Source organism: Notolepis coatsorum (genome assembly GCF_963971535.1).
Source record: "Notolepis coatsorum genome assembly, chromosome: 7".
Taxonomy (NCBI): Eukaryota; Metazoa; Chordata; class Actinopteri; order Aulopiformes; family Paralepididae; genus Notolepis; species Notolepis coatsorum.
Window position 1 is genome coordinate 87,926,455 of NC_140171.1, and position 20,851 is coordinate 87,947,305.

Sequence of the window (20,851 nt, forward strand, 5' to 3'; positions counted from 1 at the left end):
GCTGCCTGCATCAGGCTGTTGCAACGTTGCTAAACTATCGATTTTGATGGAATTTGTCAAATCTCTATCCTTTGTGTCTGTTGTCGTTGTAAGGGTTGAATTAATTCTTTAATCAATGACCCAATAATGCTGCCTATTAATGAAAAATGCAAAGTATGCTAAAGTTGTGTAGTAGTAATAATAATAAACTTTATTTGTATAGCACCTTTCATACAAGAATTGCAGCTCAAACAGAAAAAAGACAGATTAGTCTCACATTAAACCTTACAATTGATATATAAACAGTCTGAGGTCATTAATTAGTGCAAAACAAAGTCACTGGCTGAGGGTTTCCCGTATTTTCCTGCAGTGGTGGAAGAAGTACCCAGTTGCTAGAAAAACCCAGATAAATGAGTACTTTGGTAAAGTAAAAGTAGATAAGTATTTGCTATTGAATGTACTTAAGTATCTAGAGTAAAAGTATGCATTCTACATGACGTTTGTGTATTCCAGTGTTTGGGAGCATTCAAACCTCAATCCATTGAACCTCTATAGGTTATGTTAAAGTGGTATGTGATCCAGTTATATAGTTGTAAAGGCCAAATGAGTGTTCTTGTTATAGATTATTATTAGTATTATTATTATCTATATATTAGAACTATGCACTGGTAGACTGTCTTATTTTTGTTTGGACACTAGAGGGCTCACCACCCATTACAGCCCACTCCTATAAATAGCCAAGGTGATCACTGCAATCTTTGTGCACCTGTGATGAGGATACAATTTTCTACCTGTCTCACCGTTTGGAACTGACAATGGAGCACTTGACAATTGTTCTGATTTAACCCTTCATTCACCATCATTTACCTTTGGACAACAATAAACCCTGTAAACCGTAAGAGGAGCAACTTTGGACATTCAATTCATTCAACATCACAACCTTGGGACTGAGTAAGATAGTTAATTGCGGGTGCATCATGGACGCTTGTCGATTCATTGGGGAGCGACAAGCGGCCACTACAAAGTAGAAAATGACCTCATGGAAGAAGGACGTGTGCTGAGTGAGTACAAAGCTGGAAAACTCCTCACGAAAGAAGGACATGTGTGAGTATAAAGTAGGACAAGCTCCCTCACCAAAAGGACTCCAGAGGTAAGAAGATTTATGAATAACACCTCTGTTGTTGAAGACCTGGATAAATGAATTGATAGTAGCGTGAAGAGCTGAACCAGCCTTCCGTGAAGAAGACTGTGGAATGGATTATGGAACGGACTATGTGCCGTATTAGAATTAAGTAGAACCATCGCAATTAATGATGTCTGGACGTGTGGAAACTAAATGGCGCAATGGACTGATTTAATTCCGATACAGCAGTGGACTACGGAAAGGAGCATTGAGGTATTGCAATTAAAGTCACTCTCGACGTGTGGAAACGAAATAACGTCGGCACATTGGCAACCTAATTGAGTTGCGATATTGTGGATATGGAACTGACTGTATGCCGTATCGTTTAGAAGTGGAGCCATCGTAATTAGTGTCGTCACTGAACGTGTGGAAACTAAATTGTTCTCTTGGACATTGTAGATGTGTGGCAAAACTAAAGCTATACTACATTACTGCATAATATACTAAGCAGAAAGGAAAGGAAACCCACTTTTGAACGCTCTGATGGCTCTGACGTCACACCAAGTGAATGCAACATTCAAACTACAAAGGATAAATAAAAAGAATAAATAACATGTCTGAAGCCAAGATGAGGCCAACCAGTCAAGTACTGGCGAATCGCGTCTTGCTCTTTGCCATCGAGATGTACCTCATCTCCAGTACCTACTGTACTTCATTAACGAAAAACAAATGCACCCAGCATCTGACCAGGCCCCGCCCCAGTGCCGTACTATAAGGCACCGGGCGTGGTCACCACTCGCCCTTCCTCTATTTCGTTTCCATCATGGCAGATGCTTGCACCCTGTGAACTAGCGTTATGAAAAGTATAGAGAATTGCGCAATGTTGAGTATTCGCCGGAGATTTGCCAACCCCTGGAATCTTCTCGGCATGTTCCAACGGCACGTCGGGTCTGTCCTGGTGTTCCTCGTCTCTTGGCAGCGGTTCGAGGGACAGCGTGTGATGTTTAGCTATCGAGCTAACTCGCACCAGGTAGGCTCTGTGCCATCAGGCATTAACACTGGTGTTAGTAATGCTGCTTGTTGTCCTGTTGGACAACCGAGTTGTGTATCGGCGCAAGGGGCAGGATGTCTGGGTGAACGTCCCTCTGAGTTGGACGTTTTCCAGGCTGCCCTGGAGCACGCTGCTAATACTAAATGCTATAATGCTGGGTCACTGTTCTAATGTTCCCCGCTGTGGGATGTCACTAGGCATGGCGATGCTGGCATTGGTGATGTTGATCGAGTTGTCCCGGGAGACAACCGAGTTGTGTATCGGCGCCAGGGGCAGGATGTCTGGGTAAACGCTGTTGTTTTCCCCGTTACCCTGGAGCGCGCGGCTAACGCTATGCTAGGGCTGGGCGATAAAACGATAACTATCGCGATAAATTATTTCCTCGAAATAAACATGAAACGTGGTCGTAAAGTTTCGATATATCGATTTTCCAAGCTTGGATATGAGTACACGCACAACCAATCAGTGAAGGAGATGGCAGACAGCGGAAGGAGACCCGCACTGCACCTCTGGGTAGAGATGTAGGACTCAAGTAGTAAACAAGGCTGGCTAGGATAATTAGCTTGCACAGCGCTATTTTATAGTTTACGTGCCGAGTGGGTGTGTGGCGTGAATTCTGAGGCCACGGTTATAGTAGTGTGGGGTATACGGTGGACGTCGTTGCAATGTATTGGGGCGGAACAGAGTATTTTAGGGTGATATTTAGTACTTTGTAAACAAGGCTGGCTAGGATAATTAGCTTGCACGGCGCTATTTTATAGTTTACGTGCCGAGTGGGTGTGTGGCGTGAATTCTGAGGCTACGGTTATAGTAGTGTGGGGTATACGGTGGACGTCGTTGCAATGTATTGGGGCGGAACAGAGTATTTTAGGGTCATATTTAGTACTTTGTAAACAAGGCTGGCTAGGATAATTAGCTTGCACAGCGCTATTTTATAGTTTACGTGCCGAGTGGGTGTGTGGCGTGAATTCTGATGCCACGGTTATAGTAGTGTGGGGTATACGGTGGACGTCGTTGCAATGTATTGGGGCGGAACAGTATTTTAGGGTCATATTTAGTACTTTTTTCATGGGATACACCGTTTGTCGGCTAACTGCTAACGTGCGCGGACTGATGACGACATCAACTCGAGACATTCGTAGCAGCAAAACAAGTCTATTAATAGCCCGTCTATCGGCGCCGGGCATAAGAAGTTAAATAAACTTGACAGACATTATATCAACGATAATTATCGATATCGAGTTATATGAAAATAATTTTATAATTTTATCGCGATAACGTTTTTGGCCATATCGCCCAGCCCTACGCTATGCTATGCTGGGCTACTGTTTCTGTTTGTCTCCCCGCTGCGGGATGTATGTCTACAGTCTTCCCTTCTCTTAACCATTCATGCTGACGGTCAATCGGTGTCTAATGTGGGAGTATTGCGGGGGGGCTTTGTTTACCTTTTCATGGGTGAATGGGCTGAGGTCTAGGGCTGGTGTGCTGTTTGTGAATATATGAATGATATGCGGGACTGGTTCTTTGGTCCGCATCCCCTTAACGTGTGTGTATGGGCTAGCCCATTCTACAGTATATTGGTGGTGTTTAGTTCATTTATTCATTAACCCCTTCATGGTGCACACCACAGTGGAGTTTACTGGTTGTAACCACCACTGGTGCTCCGTGTTTAGCATCAGTCCTTTGCCTCTGGCATGTTGAAACAGTGCCCCGCCCGGCCGACGCCATGAGGTGGGTTGGCCCGGCGAGTGGCTGGTGGGCTGTGTTAAGCCTGTACCACCACGGTATGGAATTGGCAGCGATTAGTAACTTTGTTCGACTTGCTGTTTTTTCTGTCAAAAATGGTGTCTGGTGGCGGGGCCATGAGGGCCAGCCGACGTCGAAACATCGCGCAAGGTTGTTGATGTTATTAGCTTTGACCTAGCCGCAAGCTATAACCGCAGGGAGTTCCCTCCTCAGGGCTCCCCTCTCCGCAGAGGATCTTGGTCTTCCGCTAGAGCGCGGGCGGTATTTGTCCTAGGCCCCACACCGCCTCACGCCGCGCAGCCAGAGGTGAGAGCACGGCCTCGTCAGCGACTATGGCGAGGCCCTCAACAGGCGGCCATGTTTCCCCCGCCAGAGGTATCCTGGGCGTTGAGTCAACAGGTGTCCACAAGGCCGACAGCCTTGGCGGCTGAGGGATCGGCTATGTTGGATGAGCTCGGCTTGGAATATACAAGCCGTCGCCGTCCTGCCTCAAGCAGCCCGCTCTCCGATCACTCCCTCCCCCAACACCAGCGGAAAAGGGGCTCTGATTTGTTTCCTTTGGCTGCGGGCCGCGAGCCTTCGTTGAAGCGCATGCGGCCCCACGTTTCGCTTCTCATGGGGACAGGGGCTGACACCCAGTTGATGGCTGAGCCTGGGTCTGTCCGTGAGAATGTTGTGCTGTCAAGCGGCTCCCACACCATAAGCTGTGTTTGGTTGAGCCTGGTGTTACCTGTCAACTACAAGTGTTGTCAGCAGGGGGGCTCGAAACCTTTTTGAGGCACACAGTGCGGGCTTCCCCGACCTCGCCTTCGCCAGGCCGGGTATCATGTTGGTGCCTCCCACTACTGAAAGATTGGCAGTGGTCTCGCAGGCGCGTGATTTGGGTGGTAGTAATATCACTGCAGGGCTACGGTGTGTAGGAACCCATGGGGGCCTCACACCTTGCATGTCCAGCTGCAGAACAACTCCTCAGCATGTTCTGGAGGGGTGTTCAGTGGGGGAGCTTTTGTCACCTAGACTGATGTCAGCTTCCCCCGTATCAAACCGGCCCTTTCTGTCGGGGTCCCCCCTTGGGTGCGATTGCCTCGTGGGTAGTGTCAGGGTCAGATGTCCCGACACGGAACGCTCTGCTCGCACGGGTCCAGGGTTGGCTACGCACAGCGAATGGGACCGGGCCGCCTATCTACAGTTCCTAGCGGACCTGCGCCAAATGGCGGCGGGTGTGTTGGGAGTATCATCACATATGGCTACAGCAGTACCATATGTCGAGGTGGATGGAGAGAACGCTGAGGCGGGGACTTGTATTTACACAACCCCACCCGTTTTCGGGTTTGGTACAGACCCTATTGTCAGGGTCACCAGCAGTGACAGCTCTGGTCAACAAGATCCAATCTCTGTGGACGAAGCAAGCCATCGTCGTGGCGTTTTCCTCCCGGTGTTCTCTGGTGCCTGAGAAATCGGGAGGGGGGGTGTCAGACCCATGCTGGACCTGTCCCATGGGAAGGTTCAGAATTTTTTGGATCGTCTCCTACCTGTTGAACACTGTCAGGTGGGGGCCTGGTTCTCCTCCATAGACCTGTAGGATGCGTATTCGCATCCCCGATCTTCCATCCTAGGGCTTACCTACGCTTCCTTTGCAGGGTTTAGCGTATGAGTACCAGAGGCTTTTCTCTGGCTCCCCGCATCTTCACCAAGTGCGTGGAGGCCGCACTGGGGCCTCTGCGTCGTCAGGGATTACGAAGTGTATTCTGCCCTGACGACGTTCTGGTCCTTGGCGGTCAAGGTGGATCGTCAGGTCTCATACCAGGCAGGTTTCCTACCAGCCTGGGGTTGGCTGTAGACTGGAAGTAGAGTACTCCTCTTCCCAGTCAACAGGTGGAGTGCTATGGGCATCCCTCTCAGAGCGTGTTGTCGACACCTAGGACGGTTACGGCGCTGTCCGTGATACGCCTGCTCGGTATGATGGCATCTGCTCATTCCGTGGTCCCTCGTGGCCTCTTCTTCACCCCAGGAGGAGGTTACGGAGGTGTTTTTTTTCCAGTATGGAAATAGACCCGGTGAGAGGCAAGTGGAAGCGGCTAAGGTTCCCGTGTCAGTACTGGGGGACCTCGCCCCCTGGGGTCCCTATGGGCAGTAGGCTGTCACACGTCATGTTTTTCACTGACGCCTCCCTCGCTGGAGACGTGTCGGGCCAACGCAGTAGGGGGCAGCTGGCAAGCCATGCTGCCCGGTCTGCGCTACGTTCAATGTGTTGGTATTGAAGGCGGTCCTTCTGGTCCTCAAACAGTGTTTGATCAGGACGGACGATACGACGTCGGCGTCGTATATCGACAGACAGGGAGGAGTACGCTCGTCTGCACCGGGCGGCGGGCGGCTGGCTATGGGCGTTCTCCATCTGCGCAGCCTGAGGGCTCTCCACATCCCCGGCAGGGTGAATGTGGGTACGGGTGTGATGTCGCGGGGCGGTCCTCACCCTGACGGGTGGGGATTATGTCCGGACATAGTCGTGCCGCCTGGGATTCTTTCCCCCCATACATCTGTTAGGTCAGTTGTTGGGGCGGGTACGTTGAGGAGCGCAGGTCCTTGATCCTGATTGCGCCGGATTGGGGCGCAGCTGTGTGGTTCCCGGTCCTGATCCAGCTCTTGGTAGCCCCGTCGTGGCCTGTTCCTTGGTCATCGCGGGCCCTCTCTCAAGCGCACGGGTCTCTGTGTTAGTTCCCTGTGCTGGACCAGCCGCTGATGGTTTGGCTGGTGAGAGGGTGAGTCTGGAGAGGATGGATCCTTCTGTGGTTGGTACCATCCGGAACATGCATGCTCCCTCCACTATCGCGGGTTACGCGGGTAGGTGGCGTATTTTCCAAGAGTGGTGTAAGACACTCTCTTGTGAAGCGTTCTCTGGCTCCGAGTTGGGATCTTCAATTGGTCCTCGGTCGGTTGTCCGAGGCCCCGTTTGAGCCTCTTGAGCAAGGCCTTTGGAACAGCTGTCGTTCAAGACTGCGTTCCTGCTGGCCATCACCTCCGCTAAGCGCGTGGGTAAGCTCTGTGCTCTCTCGGTGCGGCCTGAGTGTCTGTCTATTCGTTTCGATAGCGGTGCCACTCTGAGGCCTAACCCAGTCTTCGTGCCAAAAAATATCCGAAGCTCTTTTGCTCCGGGGATATTGTGGTTCAGGCGTTTTCATCCGCCTCCTCATGCTAGTGAGTTAGAGGCGAGCCTTCATCTGTCATGTCCGGTCCGGGCTTGGGGATTTACCTCAGCCGTACTCAGGGCCTCAGGGCTACCGATCAACTTTTTGTCTGTTGCGGTGGCTCTCGCGCTGGTAAGGCACTGTCGAACCAGCGCCTGTCCCATTGGTTGTGCGAGGGCATTGCCCTTTGCTACACGTTGGCTGGGCTGGCCCCCCTGGGGGTGTCAGGGCGCACTCCACTCGTGGGGTGGCGGCCTCTGCCGCCCTGTTAGGAGGGGCTTCGGTGGAGGACATCTGTGCTGCGGCCTCATGGTCCTCCCCGGGTCCCTTCGTAAGGTTTTACCTCATGGACATGACCGGGGGTTCTGTCTCCCAGGCGGTTCTGAGGTCTGGAACCTCCCGTGCTTCCCACCTTTCGGTGGGTTAGCAGGGATGTGTGGGTGTGGATCACAAGGTGTTGTGTCACACATGGTCCCGCCTGTGCTGTGCTTTTAGAGGTTTCTAGTTCCCTCTTTTTCGCACTTGGGTGGAGTTGACTGCCGCCCCCTCTTCACTAGGAAGGCGGGGTGACGGGACTCCCCTCCCCCCTGATGTGGGCTTACGGGTCCTCAGGGGGTGCATTTGTCGGTCCTCGCGTCTGCTCTGTCCCCATATCTCGATGGCGAAGAGCAAGACGCGATTCACCAGTACGACTATATAACAATAGGTTATGTATATAACCTAGTTATATGAGTACTGGCTGAGCGTCTTGCTCTTAGCGCGCCCTGAGGTCCCTTCGGAGGGGTTTTCTGATGGAATCTTTTTCCGAGGAAGGGCGAGTGGTGACCACGCCCGGTGCCTTATAGTACGGCACTGGGGCGGGGCCTGGTCAGATGCTGGGTGCATTTGTTTTTCGTTAATGAAGTACAGTAGGTACTGGAGATGAGGTACATCTTGATGGTGAAGAGCAAGACGCTCAGCCAGTACTCATATAACTAGGTTATATACATAACCTATCGTTATACTGCTGTGATTAAAGGTTATGTTAAAGTGGTGTTTGGTCCAGTTATGCTGCTCTGATTAAAGGTTATGTTAAAGTGGTATGTGGTCCAGTTAAGCTGCTCTGATTACGTCCTCTTGAAGTTGAAATGTGAACATATATCATATTCATAATTCTCTTCCATGTTTTCTATGCAAATTTTTTTCCTTCAAAGTAACTAGTAACTGATGGGTTCAGATTAATGTAGTGGAGTAAAGAGTACAATATGTCCTTTGAAATGTAGTGGAGTAAAAGTATAAAGTTCCCTAAAATTAAAACACTCACATAAAGTACAAGTAGCTCGAAAATGTACTTAAAGGAACATGCCAACATTTTAAATGAGAAATTAGCTTATCGTCTTCTCCAGAGAGAGACAAGAAAATAGATACCAGTTTCCTCTCTGTGCGTTCAGTAGAAAGCTATCTGGCTGCATGTTAGCCTAGCTTAGCACAATGAATGGAAGCGGACATGACCGGTTAGTTAGTTAGTTAGTTAGTAAGTAAGTTAGTAAGTAAGTAAGTAAGTAAGTAAGTAAGTAAGTAAGTAAGTAAGTAAGTAAGTAAGTAAGTAAGTAAGTAAGTAAGTAAGTAAGTAAGTAAGTAAGTAAGTAAGTAAGTAAGTAAGTAAGTAAACTTTATTTGTATAGCACCTTTCACAGATAAAATCACAAAGTGCTTCACAGAAGTAAAACATAGCAACAGTTACATCAACGCACTACACATAAAACAATTCTGACACATCGTAAGCATAGGCATAACATAAGAAAATTAAATAACTAAATATGTCAGTCCTAAAACAAAACAATTATAAATAAATAAACAAAGTATATAACCAGGAATTAATTAAAAGCCTGACTGAATAAAAACGTTTTCAACTGTTCCTTAAGTCAAGTGAACGCATAGAAAGGGGGAGGGTGTTCCAAAGGGTAGGGGCCATAAATTGGAAGGACCGGTCACCTTTTGTTATTAACCGGGTCCGTGGGACAACCAGGAGATTTTGGTGGGAGGACCTAAGTGCACGACTGGGGGAGTAGGGGCGCAGTAAATAACAAATGTACACAGGGGATTTACCTTGGAGGGCTTTAAAAGTTAAAACAAGAATTTTAAAATGGACACGATAATTAATGGGGAGCCAATGTAGAGTGGATAAAATGGGAGTGATGTGGGCACACCTACTTGTCCCAGTTAAAAGCCTTGCCGCTGCATTTTGAATGATTTGCAAGCGGTTTAGCACAGATTTATCCAGACAGGTAAAAATTGAATTGCAATAGTCCAGGCGTGATGAAATAAAAGCATGGATGATCATTTCCATTTCAGCTCTAGAAACAACAAATCTTAATTTGGCAATGTTTCTGAGCTGATAAAAACATGACCGTGTGAGCTGGTTGACATGGCTGTTAAAAGACAGAGTCATCAAAAATTACACCTAAGTTCCTCACATGAGGTTTGACACACTGACCTAAAGGTCCAATCGAATTTTTTATAATGGGGATGATGTGGTCGGGAGCAATAATGAGGGCTTCTGTCTTACTTGCATTAAGCTGAAGGAAATTATCAGCCATCCAGCTCTTGGTTAGCCTTCGGGAGAGGTGTTAGTTGGACAATGCCTAGGTTAACCGGTCATGTCCGCTTCCATTCATTGTGCTAAGCTAGGCTAACATGCAGCCAGATAGCTTTCTACTGAACACACAGAGAGGAAACTGGTATCTATCTTCTTGTCTCTCTCTGGAGAAGATGGTAAGCTAATTTACCAAAATGTTGGCGTGTTCCTAAGTACAGTACTTGAGTAAAAAAGACTTAGTTACTTTCCACCACTGACTAGTTGTCATAGAAACAGGGTACTACTGTACATGTACATTACTAGGACGCTATGCAAGATAACTGGAGAACCCGACAGCAGGATGTAAAGATGCAGATTCACAGCATCTTTTGCTTCGGGACAGCAGGGGTAGGTTATCGAGAGGTGGTTGTCATGGAAACGTGCGTTCGTTATCCTCGTCTCGTGTGTTTTCTCTGCATGTGTCTGAGCAGCTTTCTGAGCATGAAGAACATTTACACTTTGGGTGTGTGTGTGTCTGTGTGTGTGTTTGTCTCTCTGTCTCTCTGTGTGTGTGTCTATCTGTGTGTCTCTGTGTGTGTGTCTCTCTGTGTGTGTGTCTGTGTGTCTCTGTGTGTGTTTCTGTGTGTCTCTCTGTGTGTGTGTGTCTCTCTGTGTGTGTCTGTGTGTCTGTGTGTGTGTGTGTGTCTCTGTGTGTGTGTGTGTGTGTGTCTCTGTGTGTGTCTGTGTGTCTATGTGTGTGTGTCTGTGTCTCTGTGTGTGTGTCTCTGTGTGTGTCTCTGTGTGTGTGTGTGTGTGTCTTTGTGTGTGTCTCTCTCTGTGTCTGTGTGTCTCTGTGTGTGTGTGTGTGTGTGTGTGTGTGTGTGTGTGTGTGTGTGTGTGTGTGTGTGTGTGTGTGTCTCTCTCTCTGTGCATCTGTGTGTGTCTGTGTGTGGGTCTCTCTCTGTGTCTCTGTGTGTGTGTGTGTCTCTCTGTGTGTGTCTGTGTCTCTGTGTGTGTGTGTCTCTGTGTGTGTGTGTGTGTGTGTGTGTGTGTGTGTGTGTGTGTGTGTGTGTGTGTGTGTGTGTGTGTGTGTGCGCGTGTGTGTGTGTCTATGTGTCTCTGTGTGTGTGTCTGTGTCTCTGTGTGTGTGTGTCTGTGTGTGTCTCTCTCTGTCTCTCTCTCTCTGCCTCCCAGACCTCCGCAGGATCACAGCAGGGTTCCTGGGCATGGCGGCGGCGGTGCTGCTGTGTGGGAGCATCGTGGCCTCTGTCGGGTTCTTCTGGGAGGAGAGCCTCACGCAGCACGTCTCCGGCCTCCTCTTCCTCATGGCAGGTATGAAGAGCAAGAAGCTGTGTGTGTCTGTGTGTCTGATTGTGAATGTGTGATTGTGTGTGTGTGATTGTATGTGTTTGCGTCTGTATGATTGTGTATGTGTGATTGTGTGTGTGTTTGTGTCTGTATGATTGTGTGTGTGTGTGTGTATGATTGTGTGTGTTTGTGTCTGTATCAGTGTGTGTGTGTGTGTGTGTGTATGTTTGTGTGTGTGTTTGTTTGTGTCTGTATGATTGTGAATGTGTGATTGTGTGTGTGTGTGTTTGTGTCTGTATGATTGTGAATGTGTGATTGTGTGTGTGTGTGTGTGTGTGTGTGTGTGTGTGTGTGTGTGTGTGTGTGTGTGTGTGTGTGTGTGTGTGTGTGTGTGTGTGTGTGTGTGTGTGTGTGTGCATGCATCTGATTGGACATGTATTCACCTTATTTTGTAAAGTCATTTTCTGTTTAGTTTTTGTTTCTTTAAATCAAGGGATTTGCCCTCAAGCGCTTGCAAAGAGATTAAATGAACATAATAATAATAATAATATTCTCAACAGGCTGTTATACTTTCAACATTTACATTTAGTCATTTAGCTGAACGCCTTTATCCAAAGCGACTTTCATGTTCTGTACGACAAGTCAACAGGAAGTGAGTAACAATGTTCATCAAACAGTGCTGAAACTTTGGTGCTGCAGTGTTATATGCATAGTTGTAACGTAACAACATATTAGTATAGTAGAAAGAGTGCGGGGGGACAGCCACCTGAAGGGGGCGGGGGGCCGACAGGGTCCCTCTCCATGATACTTGGTAGGAGCGGTCGTCGAGGTAGGATGTCAGCCAGCCACTCCCATTCCTGCGAGGGACGCGAGGAGGATCTGATGGTTGACTGTGTCGAAGGCTGCAGATAGGTCTAGGTCTCTAGGAGAATCAGGACAGAGAGGCCTTTAGCTTTTGCTAAGTGAAGAGCCTCTGTGACCGCTATGAGGGCCGTCTCTGTGGAGTGACCAGTCCTGAAGCCTGACTGATTAGGGTCTAGGTCATTCTGTAAGAGATAATCAGTAAGTTGGTTGGATACAGCACGTTCAAGTGTTTTAGAAAGGAAGGAGAGAAGAGAGACAGGACGATAGTTGTTTATGATGGTGGGGTTCATGGTTGTTTTTTATGAGCGGTGTGTCTCTGGCTTGTTTTAGGGAGGTGGGAATCACCCCAGAGTTGATGGAGGAGTTGATGGTTGCAGTTAGGAATGGGAGAATGTCTGGTGCTATGGTCTGGAGGAGTGGGGAGGGTAACTGGTCCAGCTGGCATGTAGTGGGACGGTTAGACGTTACCAGTGTCAAGGCCTTGGCTATGTCAAGTTATCCGGCGTTATCCAAGTCTCAGTAAGAGCCAGAAGCTGGAGGTTTTGACTATGGGCATAGGCAGTAATGAAGTCTGCTTTCCTGACGGCTGATTGACAATTCCATAAGCCTCCACGTACAGTGATAGGTCTATTTGTAGTGGTGGGGGGGTAGGAGAGGTTCCCAGGATTGCTCCAAAAATGGTGTGGATGGCTTGAAGCTGGTCTGGTGGAGGAAAGTGTGGGGATGGGTAGGAAACACATGGTTGAGGGGGATAGGTGTGAGTAGCAGGAGGAAAGGTGAGGTTCTCAGGCGAGGAGGGGAGGAAGAAAGTTAGAGAAATGGCAAAGAGGGAGGGAAAGGGAGAAATGTGCAGAATAGAGTAATAAATAGGATAATGGTAGCACTGTGGTGGGTCGGTTTCTTCCTCTGAGGACTCTCGCAGGAAAACTCCTCGTCTTTGTCCGTCTTCTATTCATTGACGCTACGCTGACGATTATCCAGCTGCATTTAAATCTCTATCACTAGTTACTAATGCCAGACACCCGTGGGAGCCCTGAGTCTGAAGAGCTCAGTTAGCAGGACAAAGCCACATGTAGTTTGACCAACACCTCCAGTGTCACCTGGGATCATGAAACTAGTCCGAATGTAAGATTTAAGATAAAAAAAAAAACAGGTTTTTTCACGCTACACCCTTCAAAATGATGCAGTCAAAGTTGACTCAGTTAAAGGATCCTCCCTTTCTGCTGTTGTCATGAATGTTTCCTGAAATATAATTCAGTGGTCTGCTGCTCCCTGTTCATCCTGCAGCGCGACCGACTGCAGGACGGCATGACAATTCTACAGGACTAAAGTAATACTGAATGCAATGTGTAAGAATAAAGGTTTACATCATGTATAACGCATGTTATCTAAATATAAGCATTTAGATTAACTAATGTCTTGAAAACACAGTAGGTAAAATAGGCCAAATGTCTCAGCAGCAGAAACACTAAGAACAGAACTTGTAGGCTGATAGGAATGATGTCTTCATAGTTGTTACTGGTTGTTACTGCTCCTAAAACACTGAGGGCGGGATCCCCAAAGGGTTTGCGCTGCTTTTCCCGACGCAAAGCCGGTGCTTAAATCTATCTAGGTCGTCCTCGGACGGGCCCTCCATCGGTGCTTCCAGTCATCCCGATCCTCCATGCATCTGGCTAGCTCGCCGGTGCTTTCTGTTCCCGCATCTCTCCTGAGTACGTCCACGTAGGTTAATGTGGCCTCGTGATCGATGCCCGTGTGTTGGTTCCCACAGCACAAGTTTGCTGGTTGGCATCTCATGGTGTCTCTGGCAGTGACTGCCACTTTATCACTCACCTTTAGCACCCCCCCATACAAGTTTGCATTAGTGACATGCTCATCCCTGTTGATGTTGAGCACCACACGCATCATTCTAAAGCTCTGAAACTCAGTTTGCTATCCACAGATGCAAATGAGCCTCGTCCAAAAATGCTCCCTATCCACAAAGCCCGCCGTCAATTGCACCAAGCAGTTAACTCTACGCACCTACCGTCTTCACAGACATGGTGGTAACTAAGCGGAAATCCCTAAACACAATGGGGCATCATGCCAGCGTCACACAAATCCAACGCAGTTAAGGGTGCAATTTCCACCGCGCAATCCATTCTTAGTGGATCCCGCCCTGAGACAACGTCTTCAGCACCATGGAGAGGGCAGTGTGCCATATAGGCCTTTTAATAATAATAACTTAATAACTTTATTTGTATCCTTTTGAGGGATTTATATTTCTTGCTAGACTGCGCTGCTTAGAGCCTTCTTACAAAGAGGATGTTTATAAAACTCTCAGCATTTCAGAGAGAAATTCACTTTGACTTGAATCTCGCTCTTCATGAGATACACGCTGTGTTCTCTGGTGTGGTCAGAACCTCAGAACCACATCTTCAGCTGCAGAGGCCAGTGGAACTGAAAGTGCTGTAGTCAAACTGGCTAGAAACACAGCTCACTGCAGCTTCTTGGAGAAAGGAGACACTACTAAGCAGGGAAACTCTGGCGTGTAGCTGGCACTAGCTGCTGACGATTTAGAGAAATCCATGTATTTAATTCAATGCAAGAATGCATATTATAGACTGTCAGAAAGGAGGATGAATCATATCCACCAGTTATAAAGATGAATGACCAGAGGAGGGGCAATGCCCCCCACCTGAAAACCACACCCTGCTACCAGTACCATGGTGATGCATGACCTTTACCATGGCAGTACTATGATGATACATGACTTTTACCATGGCAGTACTATGATGATACATGACCTTTATCATGGCAGTACTATGATGATGCATGACCTTTATCATGGCAGTACTATGATGATGCATGACCTTTATCATGGCAGTACTATGATGATACATGACCATTACTCACCCATTGACTCACCCATTGACTCACCCATTCACTCACCCATTCACTCACCCATTAACTCACCCATTCACTCTCACATTCACACCGACGGCAGAGGCGACCATGCAGGGTTAAGTATCTTGCTCAAGGACACTTTGACACGTTGCAGAGAGGAGCCAGAAATGGAGCGGCTCCCCGCCTACGTCCTGTCAATGATCTCTAACTACACACCCTCAAGACCCCTCCGCTCTACATCTTCTAACTACACACCCTCAAGACCCCTCCGCTCTACATCTTCTAACTACACACCCTCAAGACCCCTCCGCTCTACATCTTCTAACTACACACCCTCAAGACCCCTCCGCTCTACATCTTCTAACTACACACCCTCAAGACCCCTCCGCTCTACATCTTCTAACTACACACCCTCAAGACCCCTCCGCTCTACATCTTCTAACTACACACCCTCAAGACCCCTCCGCTCTACATCTTCTAACTACACCCCCTCAAGACCCCTCCGCTCTACATCTTCTAACTACACACCCTCAAGACCCATCCACTCTACATCTTCTAACTACACACCCTCAAGACCCCTCCACTCTACATCTTCTAACTACACACCCTCAAGACCCCTCCGCTCTACATCTTCTAACTACACACCCTCAAGACCCCTCCGCTCTACATCGTCTAACTACACACCCTCAAGACCCCTCTTCTCTACATCTTCTAACTACACACCCTCAAGACCCCTCTGCTCTACATCTTCTAACTACACACCCTCAAGACCCCTCCGCTCTACATCTTCTAACTACACAACCTCAAGACCCCTCCACTCTACATCTTCTAACTACACACCCTCAAGACCCCTCCGCTCTACATCTTCTAACTACACACCCTCAAGACCCCTCCGCTCTACATCTTCTAACTACACACCCTCAAGACCCCTCTGCTCTACATCTTCTAACTACACACCCTCAAGACCCCTCCGCTCTACATCTTCTAACTACACCACTCAAGACCCCTCCGCTCTACATCTTCTAACTACACACCCTCAAGACCCCTCCGCTCTACATCTTCTAACTACACACCCTCAAGACCCCTCCACTCTACATCTTCTAACTACACACCCTCAAGACCCCTCCGCTCTACATCTTCTAACTACACACCCTCAAGACCCCTCCGAAATGTGAACATATATCATATTCATAATTCTCTTCCATGTTTTCTATGCAAATTTTTTTCCTTCAAAGTAACTAGTAACTGATGGGTTCAGATTAATGTAGTGGAGTAAAGAGTACAATATGTCCTTTGAAATGTAGTGGAGTAAAAGTATAAAGTTCCCTAAAATTAAAACACTCACATAAAGTACAAGTAGCTCGAAAATGTACTTAAAGGAACATGCCAACATTTTAAATGAGAAATTAGCTTATCGTCTTCTCCAGAGAGAGACAAGAAAATAGATACCAGTTTCCTCTCTGTGCGTTCAGTAGAAAGCTATCTGGCTGCATGTTAGCCTAGCTTAGCACAATGAATGGAAGCGGACATGACCGGTTAGTTAGTTAGTTAGTTAGTAAGTAAGTTAGTAAGTAAGTAAGTAAGTAAGTAAGTAAGTAAGTAAGTAAGTAAGTAAGTAAGTAAGTAAGTAAGTAAGTAAGTAAGTAAGTAAGTAAGTAAGTAAGTAAGTAAGTAAGTAAGTAAGTAAGTAAGTAAGTAAGTAAGTAAGTAAACTTTATTTGTATAGCACCTTTCACAGATAAAATCACAAAGTGCTTCACAGAAGTAAAACATAGCAACAGTTACATCAACGCACTACACATAAAACAATTCTGACACATCGTAAGCATAGGCATAACATAAGAAAATTAAATAACTAAATATGTCAGTCCTAAAAACAAAACAACAATTATAAATAAATAAACAAAGTATATAACCAGGAATTAATTAAAAGCCTGACTGAATAAAAACGTTTTCAACTGTTCCTTAAGTCAAGTGAACGCATAGAAAGGGGGAGGGTGTTCCAAAGGGTAGGGGCCATAAATTGGAAGGACCGGTCACCTTTTGTTATTAACCGGGTCCGTGGGACAACCAGGAGATTTTGGTGGGAGGACCTAAGTGCACGACTGGGGGAGTAGGGGCGCAGTAAATAACAAATGTACACAGGGGATTTACCTTGGAGGGCTTTAAAAGTTAAAACAAGAATTTTAAAATGGACACGATAATTAATGGGGAGCCAATGTAGAGTGGATAAAATGGGAGTGATGTGGGCACACCTACTTGTCCCAGTTAAAAGCCTTGCCGCTGCATTTTGAATGATTTGCAAGCGGTTTAGCACAGATTTATCCAGACAGGTAAAAATTGAATTGCAATAGTCCAGGCGTGATGAAATAAAAGCATGGATGATCATTTCCATTTCAGCTCTAGAAACAACAAATCTTAATTTGGCAATGTTTCTGAGCTGATAAAAACATGACCGTGTGAGCTGGTTGACATGGCTGTTAAAAGACAGAGTCATCAAAAATTACACCTAAGTTCCTCACATGAGGTTTGACACACTGACCTAAAGGTCCAATCGAATTTTTTATAATGGGGATGATGTGGTCGGGAGCAATAATGAGGGCTTCTGTCTTACTTGCATTAAGCTGAAGGAAATTATCAGCCATCCAGCTCTTGGTTAGCCTTCGGGAGAGGTGTTAGTTGGACAATGCCTAGGTTAACCGGTCATGTCCGCTTCCATTCATTGTGCTAAGCTAGGCTAACATGCAGCCAGATAGCTTTCTACTGAACACACAGAGAGGAAACTGGTATCTATCTTCTTGTCTCTCTCTGGAGAAGATGGTAAGCTAATTTACCAAAATGTTGGCGTGTTCCTAAGTACAGTACTTGAGTAAAAAAGACTTAGTTACTTTCCACCACTGACTAGTTGTCATAGAAACAGGGTACTACTGTACATGTACATTACTAGGACGCTATGCAAGATAACTGGAGAACCCGACAGCAGGATGTAAAGATGCAGATTCACAGCATCTTTTGCTTCGGGACAGCAGGGGTAGGTTATCGAGAGGTGGTTGTCATGGAAACGTGCGTTCGTTATCCTCGTCTCGTGTGTTTTCTCTGCATGTGTCTGAGCAGCTTTCTGAGCATGAAGAACATTTACACTTTGGGTGTGTGTGTGTCTGTGTGTGTGTTTGTCTCTCTGTCTCTCTGTGTGTGTGTCTATCTGTGTGTCTCTGTGTGTGTGTCTCTCTGTGTGTGTGTCTGTGTGTCTCTGTGTGTGTTTCTGTGTGTCTCTCTGTGTGTGTGTGTCTCTCTGTGTGTGTCTGTGTGTCTGTGTGTGTGTGTGTGTCTCTGTGTGTGTGTGTGTGTGTGTCTCTGTGTGTGTCTGTGTGTCTATGTGTGTGTGTCTGTGTCTCTGTGTGTGTGTCTCTGTGTGTGTCTCTGTGTGTGTGTGTGTGTGTCTTTGTGTGTGTCTCTCTCTGTGTCTGTGTGTCTCTGTGTGTGTGTGTGTGTGTGTGTCTTAGTGGGATCCACTAAGAATGGATTGCGCGGTGGAAATTGCACCCTTAACTGCGTTGACTCACCCATTGACTCACCCATTCACTCACCCATTCACTCACCCATTAACTCACCCATTCACTCTCACATTCACACCGACGGCAGAGGCGACCATGCAGGGTTAAGTATCTTGCTCAAGGACACTTTGACACGTTGCAGAGAGGAGCCAGAAATGGAGCGGCTCCCGCCTACGTCCTGTCAATGATCTCTAACTACACACCCTCAAGACCCCTCCGCTCTACATCTTCTAACTACACACCCTCAAGACCCCTCCGCTCTACATCTTCTAACTACACACCCTCAAGACCCCTCCGCTCTACATCTTCTAACTACACACCCTCAAGACCCCTCCGCTCTACATCTTCTAACTACACACCCTCAAGACCCCTCCGCTCTACATCTTCTAACTACACACCCTCAAGACCCCTCCGCTCTACATCTTCTAACTACACACCCTCAAGACCCCTCCGCTCTACATCTTCTAACTACACCCCCTCAAGACCCCTCCGCTCTACATCTTCTAACTACACACCCTCAAGACCCATCCACTCTACATCTTCTAACTACACACCCTCAAGACCCCTCCACTCTACATCTTCTAACTACACACCCTCAAGACCCCTCCGCTCTACATCTTCTAACTACACACCCTCAAGACCCCTCCGCTCTACATCGTCTAACTACACACCCTCAAGACCCCTCTTCTCTACATCTTCTAACTACACACCCTCAAGACCCCTCTGCTCTACATCTTCTAACTACACACCCTCAAGACCCCTCCGCTCTACATCTTCTAACTACACAACCTCAAGACCCCTCCACTCTACATCTTCTAACTACACACCCTCAAGACCCCTCCGCTCTACATCTTCTAACTACACACCCTCAAGACCCCTCCGCTCTACATCTTCTAACTACACACCCTCAAGACCCCTCTGCTCTACATCTTCTAACTACACACCCTCAAGACCCCTCCGCTCTACATCTTCTAACTACACCACTCAAGACCCCTCCGCTCTACATCTTCTAACTACACACCCTCAAGACCCCTCCGCTCTACATCTTCTAACTACACACCCTCAAGACCCCTCCACTCTACATCTTCTAACTACACACCCTCAAGACCCCTCCGCTCTACATCTTCTAACTACACACCCTCAAGACCCCTCCGCTCTACATCTTCTAACTACACACCCTCAAGACCCCTGTGCTCTACATCTTCTAACTACACACCCTCAAGACCCCTCCGCTCTACAGCTTCTGGCCTCAGACCCACTCCTATCCGAGCTCTGGGAGGGTCATCAAGGAGAAGCCACCTATTCTCGGTCCTCGCTCAATGGTGGAACGAACTTCCCACAGTCAGGACAGCTGAAACCACAACAATCTTTCACCGTCGACTAAAAACACACTTCTTCAATCAATATCTATAATAAAAAAAAATTAACACTAACCTTCTTACTGTCTTATACTATCATGCACTCTTCCTACTATACTAATATGTCTCTACTGCTATGCACTCATCACTGCACCACCCAAGTTTCAGCACTGTTTGATGATCACTGTTACTCAGCTGTAAGAGTTGGACCCTTCCTGCTGACTTGTCGTACAGAACTTGTAAGTCGCATTGGATAAAAGCGTTCAGCTAAATGACAAAACGTAAAAGTAAATTGTACGACTTTAACGACGCATGTGATCACTGTGGCACAGAAGCGTTACGACTTTCATGTGATCAGTGTGGCACTGAAGCGTTACGACTCTCCAACTGTAGGCGGCTTCTTCTTTCTGTCCCACACAGGCATCTTCTGCACCATCTCTCTCTGCACCTACGCCGCCAGCGTCTCCTACGACCTCGCCAGGAACCCGCCGTTCATCTACGGCCTCCCCGCTGACGTGGACCACGGCTACGGCTGGTCCATCTTCTGCGCCTGGGTCAGCCTGGGCCTGACGGTGGCCTCCGGCTGCCTGTGCACCACCTACCCCTTCCTCGGCCGCGCCAAGGCCCTGCGCTCCAAGACGGCCCGCGAGTCCTCTGTGTGACGGGACGAGTCGCAAGTCTTTTTTTCCCCTCGGAGTCGGGAGTTCTCTCTCTCGTGATGTGGCGTGTTAGTAGATGTAAAAGGTGATGATGACCTGGTGTCAGGGAGGAGAGGGACGGGGACGGGATGGGACGATCGTTTCTAAGCATGGGACGTCGGTTCTCGGTTGAAAAAGGGAGGGGCGTGTAAATGTCCCTACGACTCATCGCTTACCTGTTTCACAACGGTAATAAAACAACAACAGTGTTTGCAGTGAGATGTGGGAATATTGTATTATGGAGTCAGGTCTTTTTGTAGACTGTCCAACCCCCCCCCCCCCCCCCCCCCCCCACATCCCTCTACCCCCACCCCGACATCACCACAAATTGGTGGTGATGTCGATGACATGTAATCTACATATATGTCTCTGATGAAAAGGCAAACATGCCTAGTACACACGCACACACACACACACACACACACACACACACACACACACACACACACACATACATGTATACATACACACATACACACACACATACAAGGTCACAGTAGATCTTCACTTATCTGAGCGCCAAGACATACAGACATACAGAG

General features: G+C 47.6%; 1 protein-coding gene across 2 annotated transcripts in view; it reads left to right on the forward strand.

The window, feature by feature from the left end:
* Positions 1 to 20,273, forward strand: part of tmem178a (transmembrane protein 178a) — a gene marked incomplete at its 3' end in the record, with an annotated part of 153,011 nt that extends 132,738 nt beyond the window's left edge. For both annotated transcript variants that reach the window (XM_084317876.1, XM_084317875.1), the window contains 2 exons: positions 10,836 to 10,973; positions 20,032 to 20,273. In XM_084317876.1, coding sequence (XP_084174002.1) covers positions 10,836 to 10,973; positions 20,032 to 20,273 — 380 coding nt within the window. The remainder of the gene's footprint in view (positions 1 to 10,835; positions 10,974 to 20,031) is intronic.
* Positions 20,274 to 20,851: the final 578 nt, after the last annotated feature.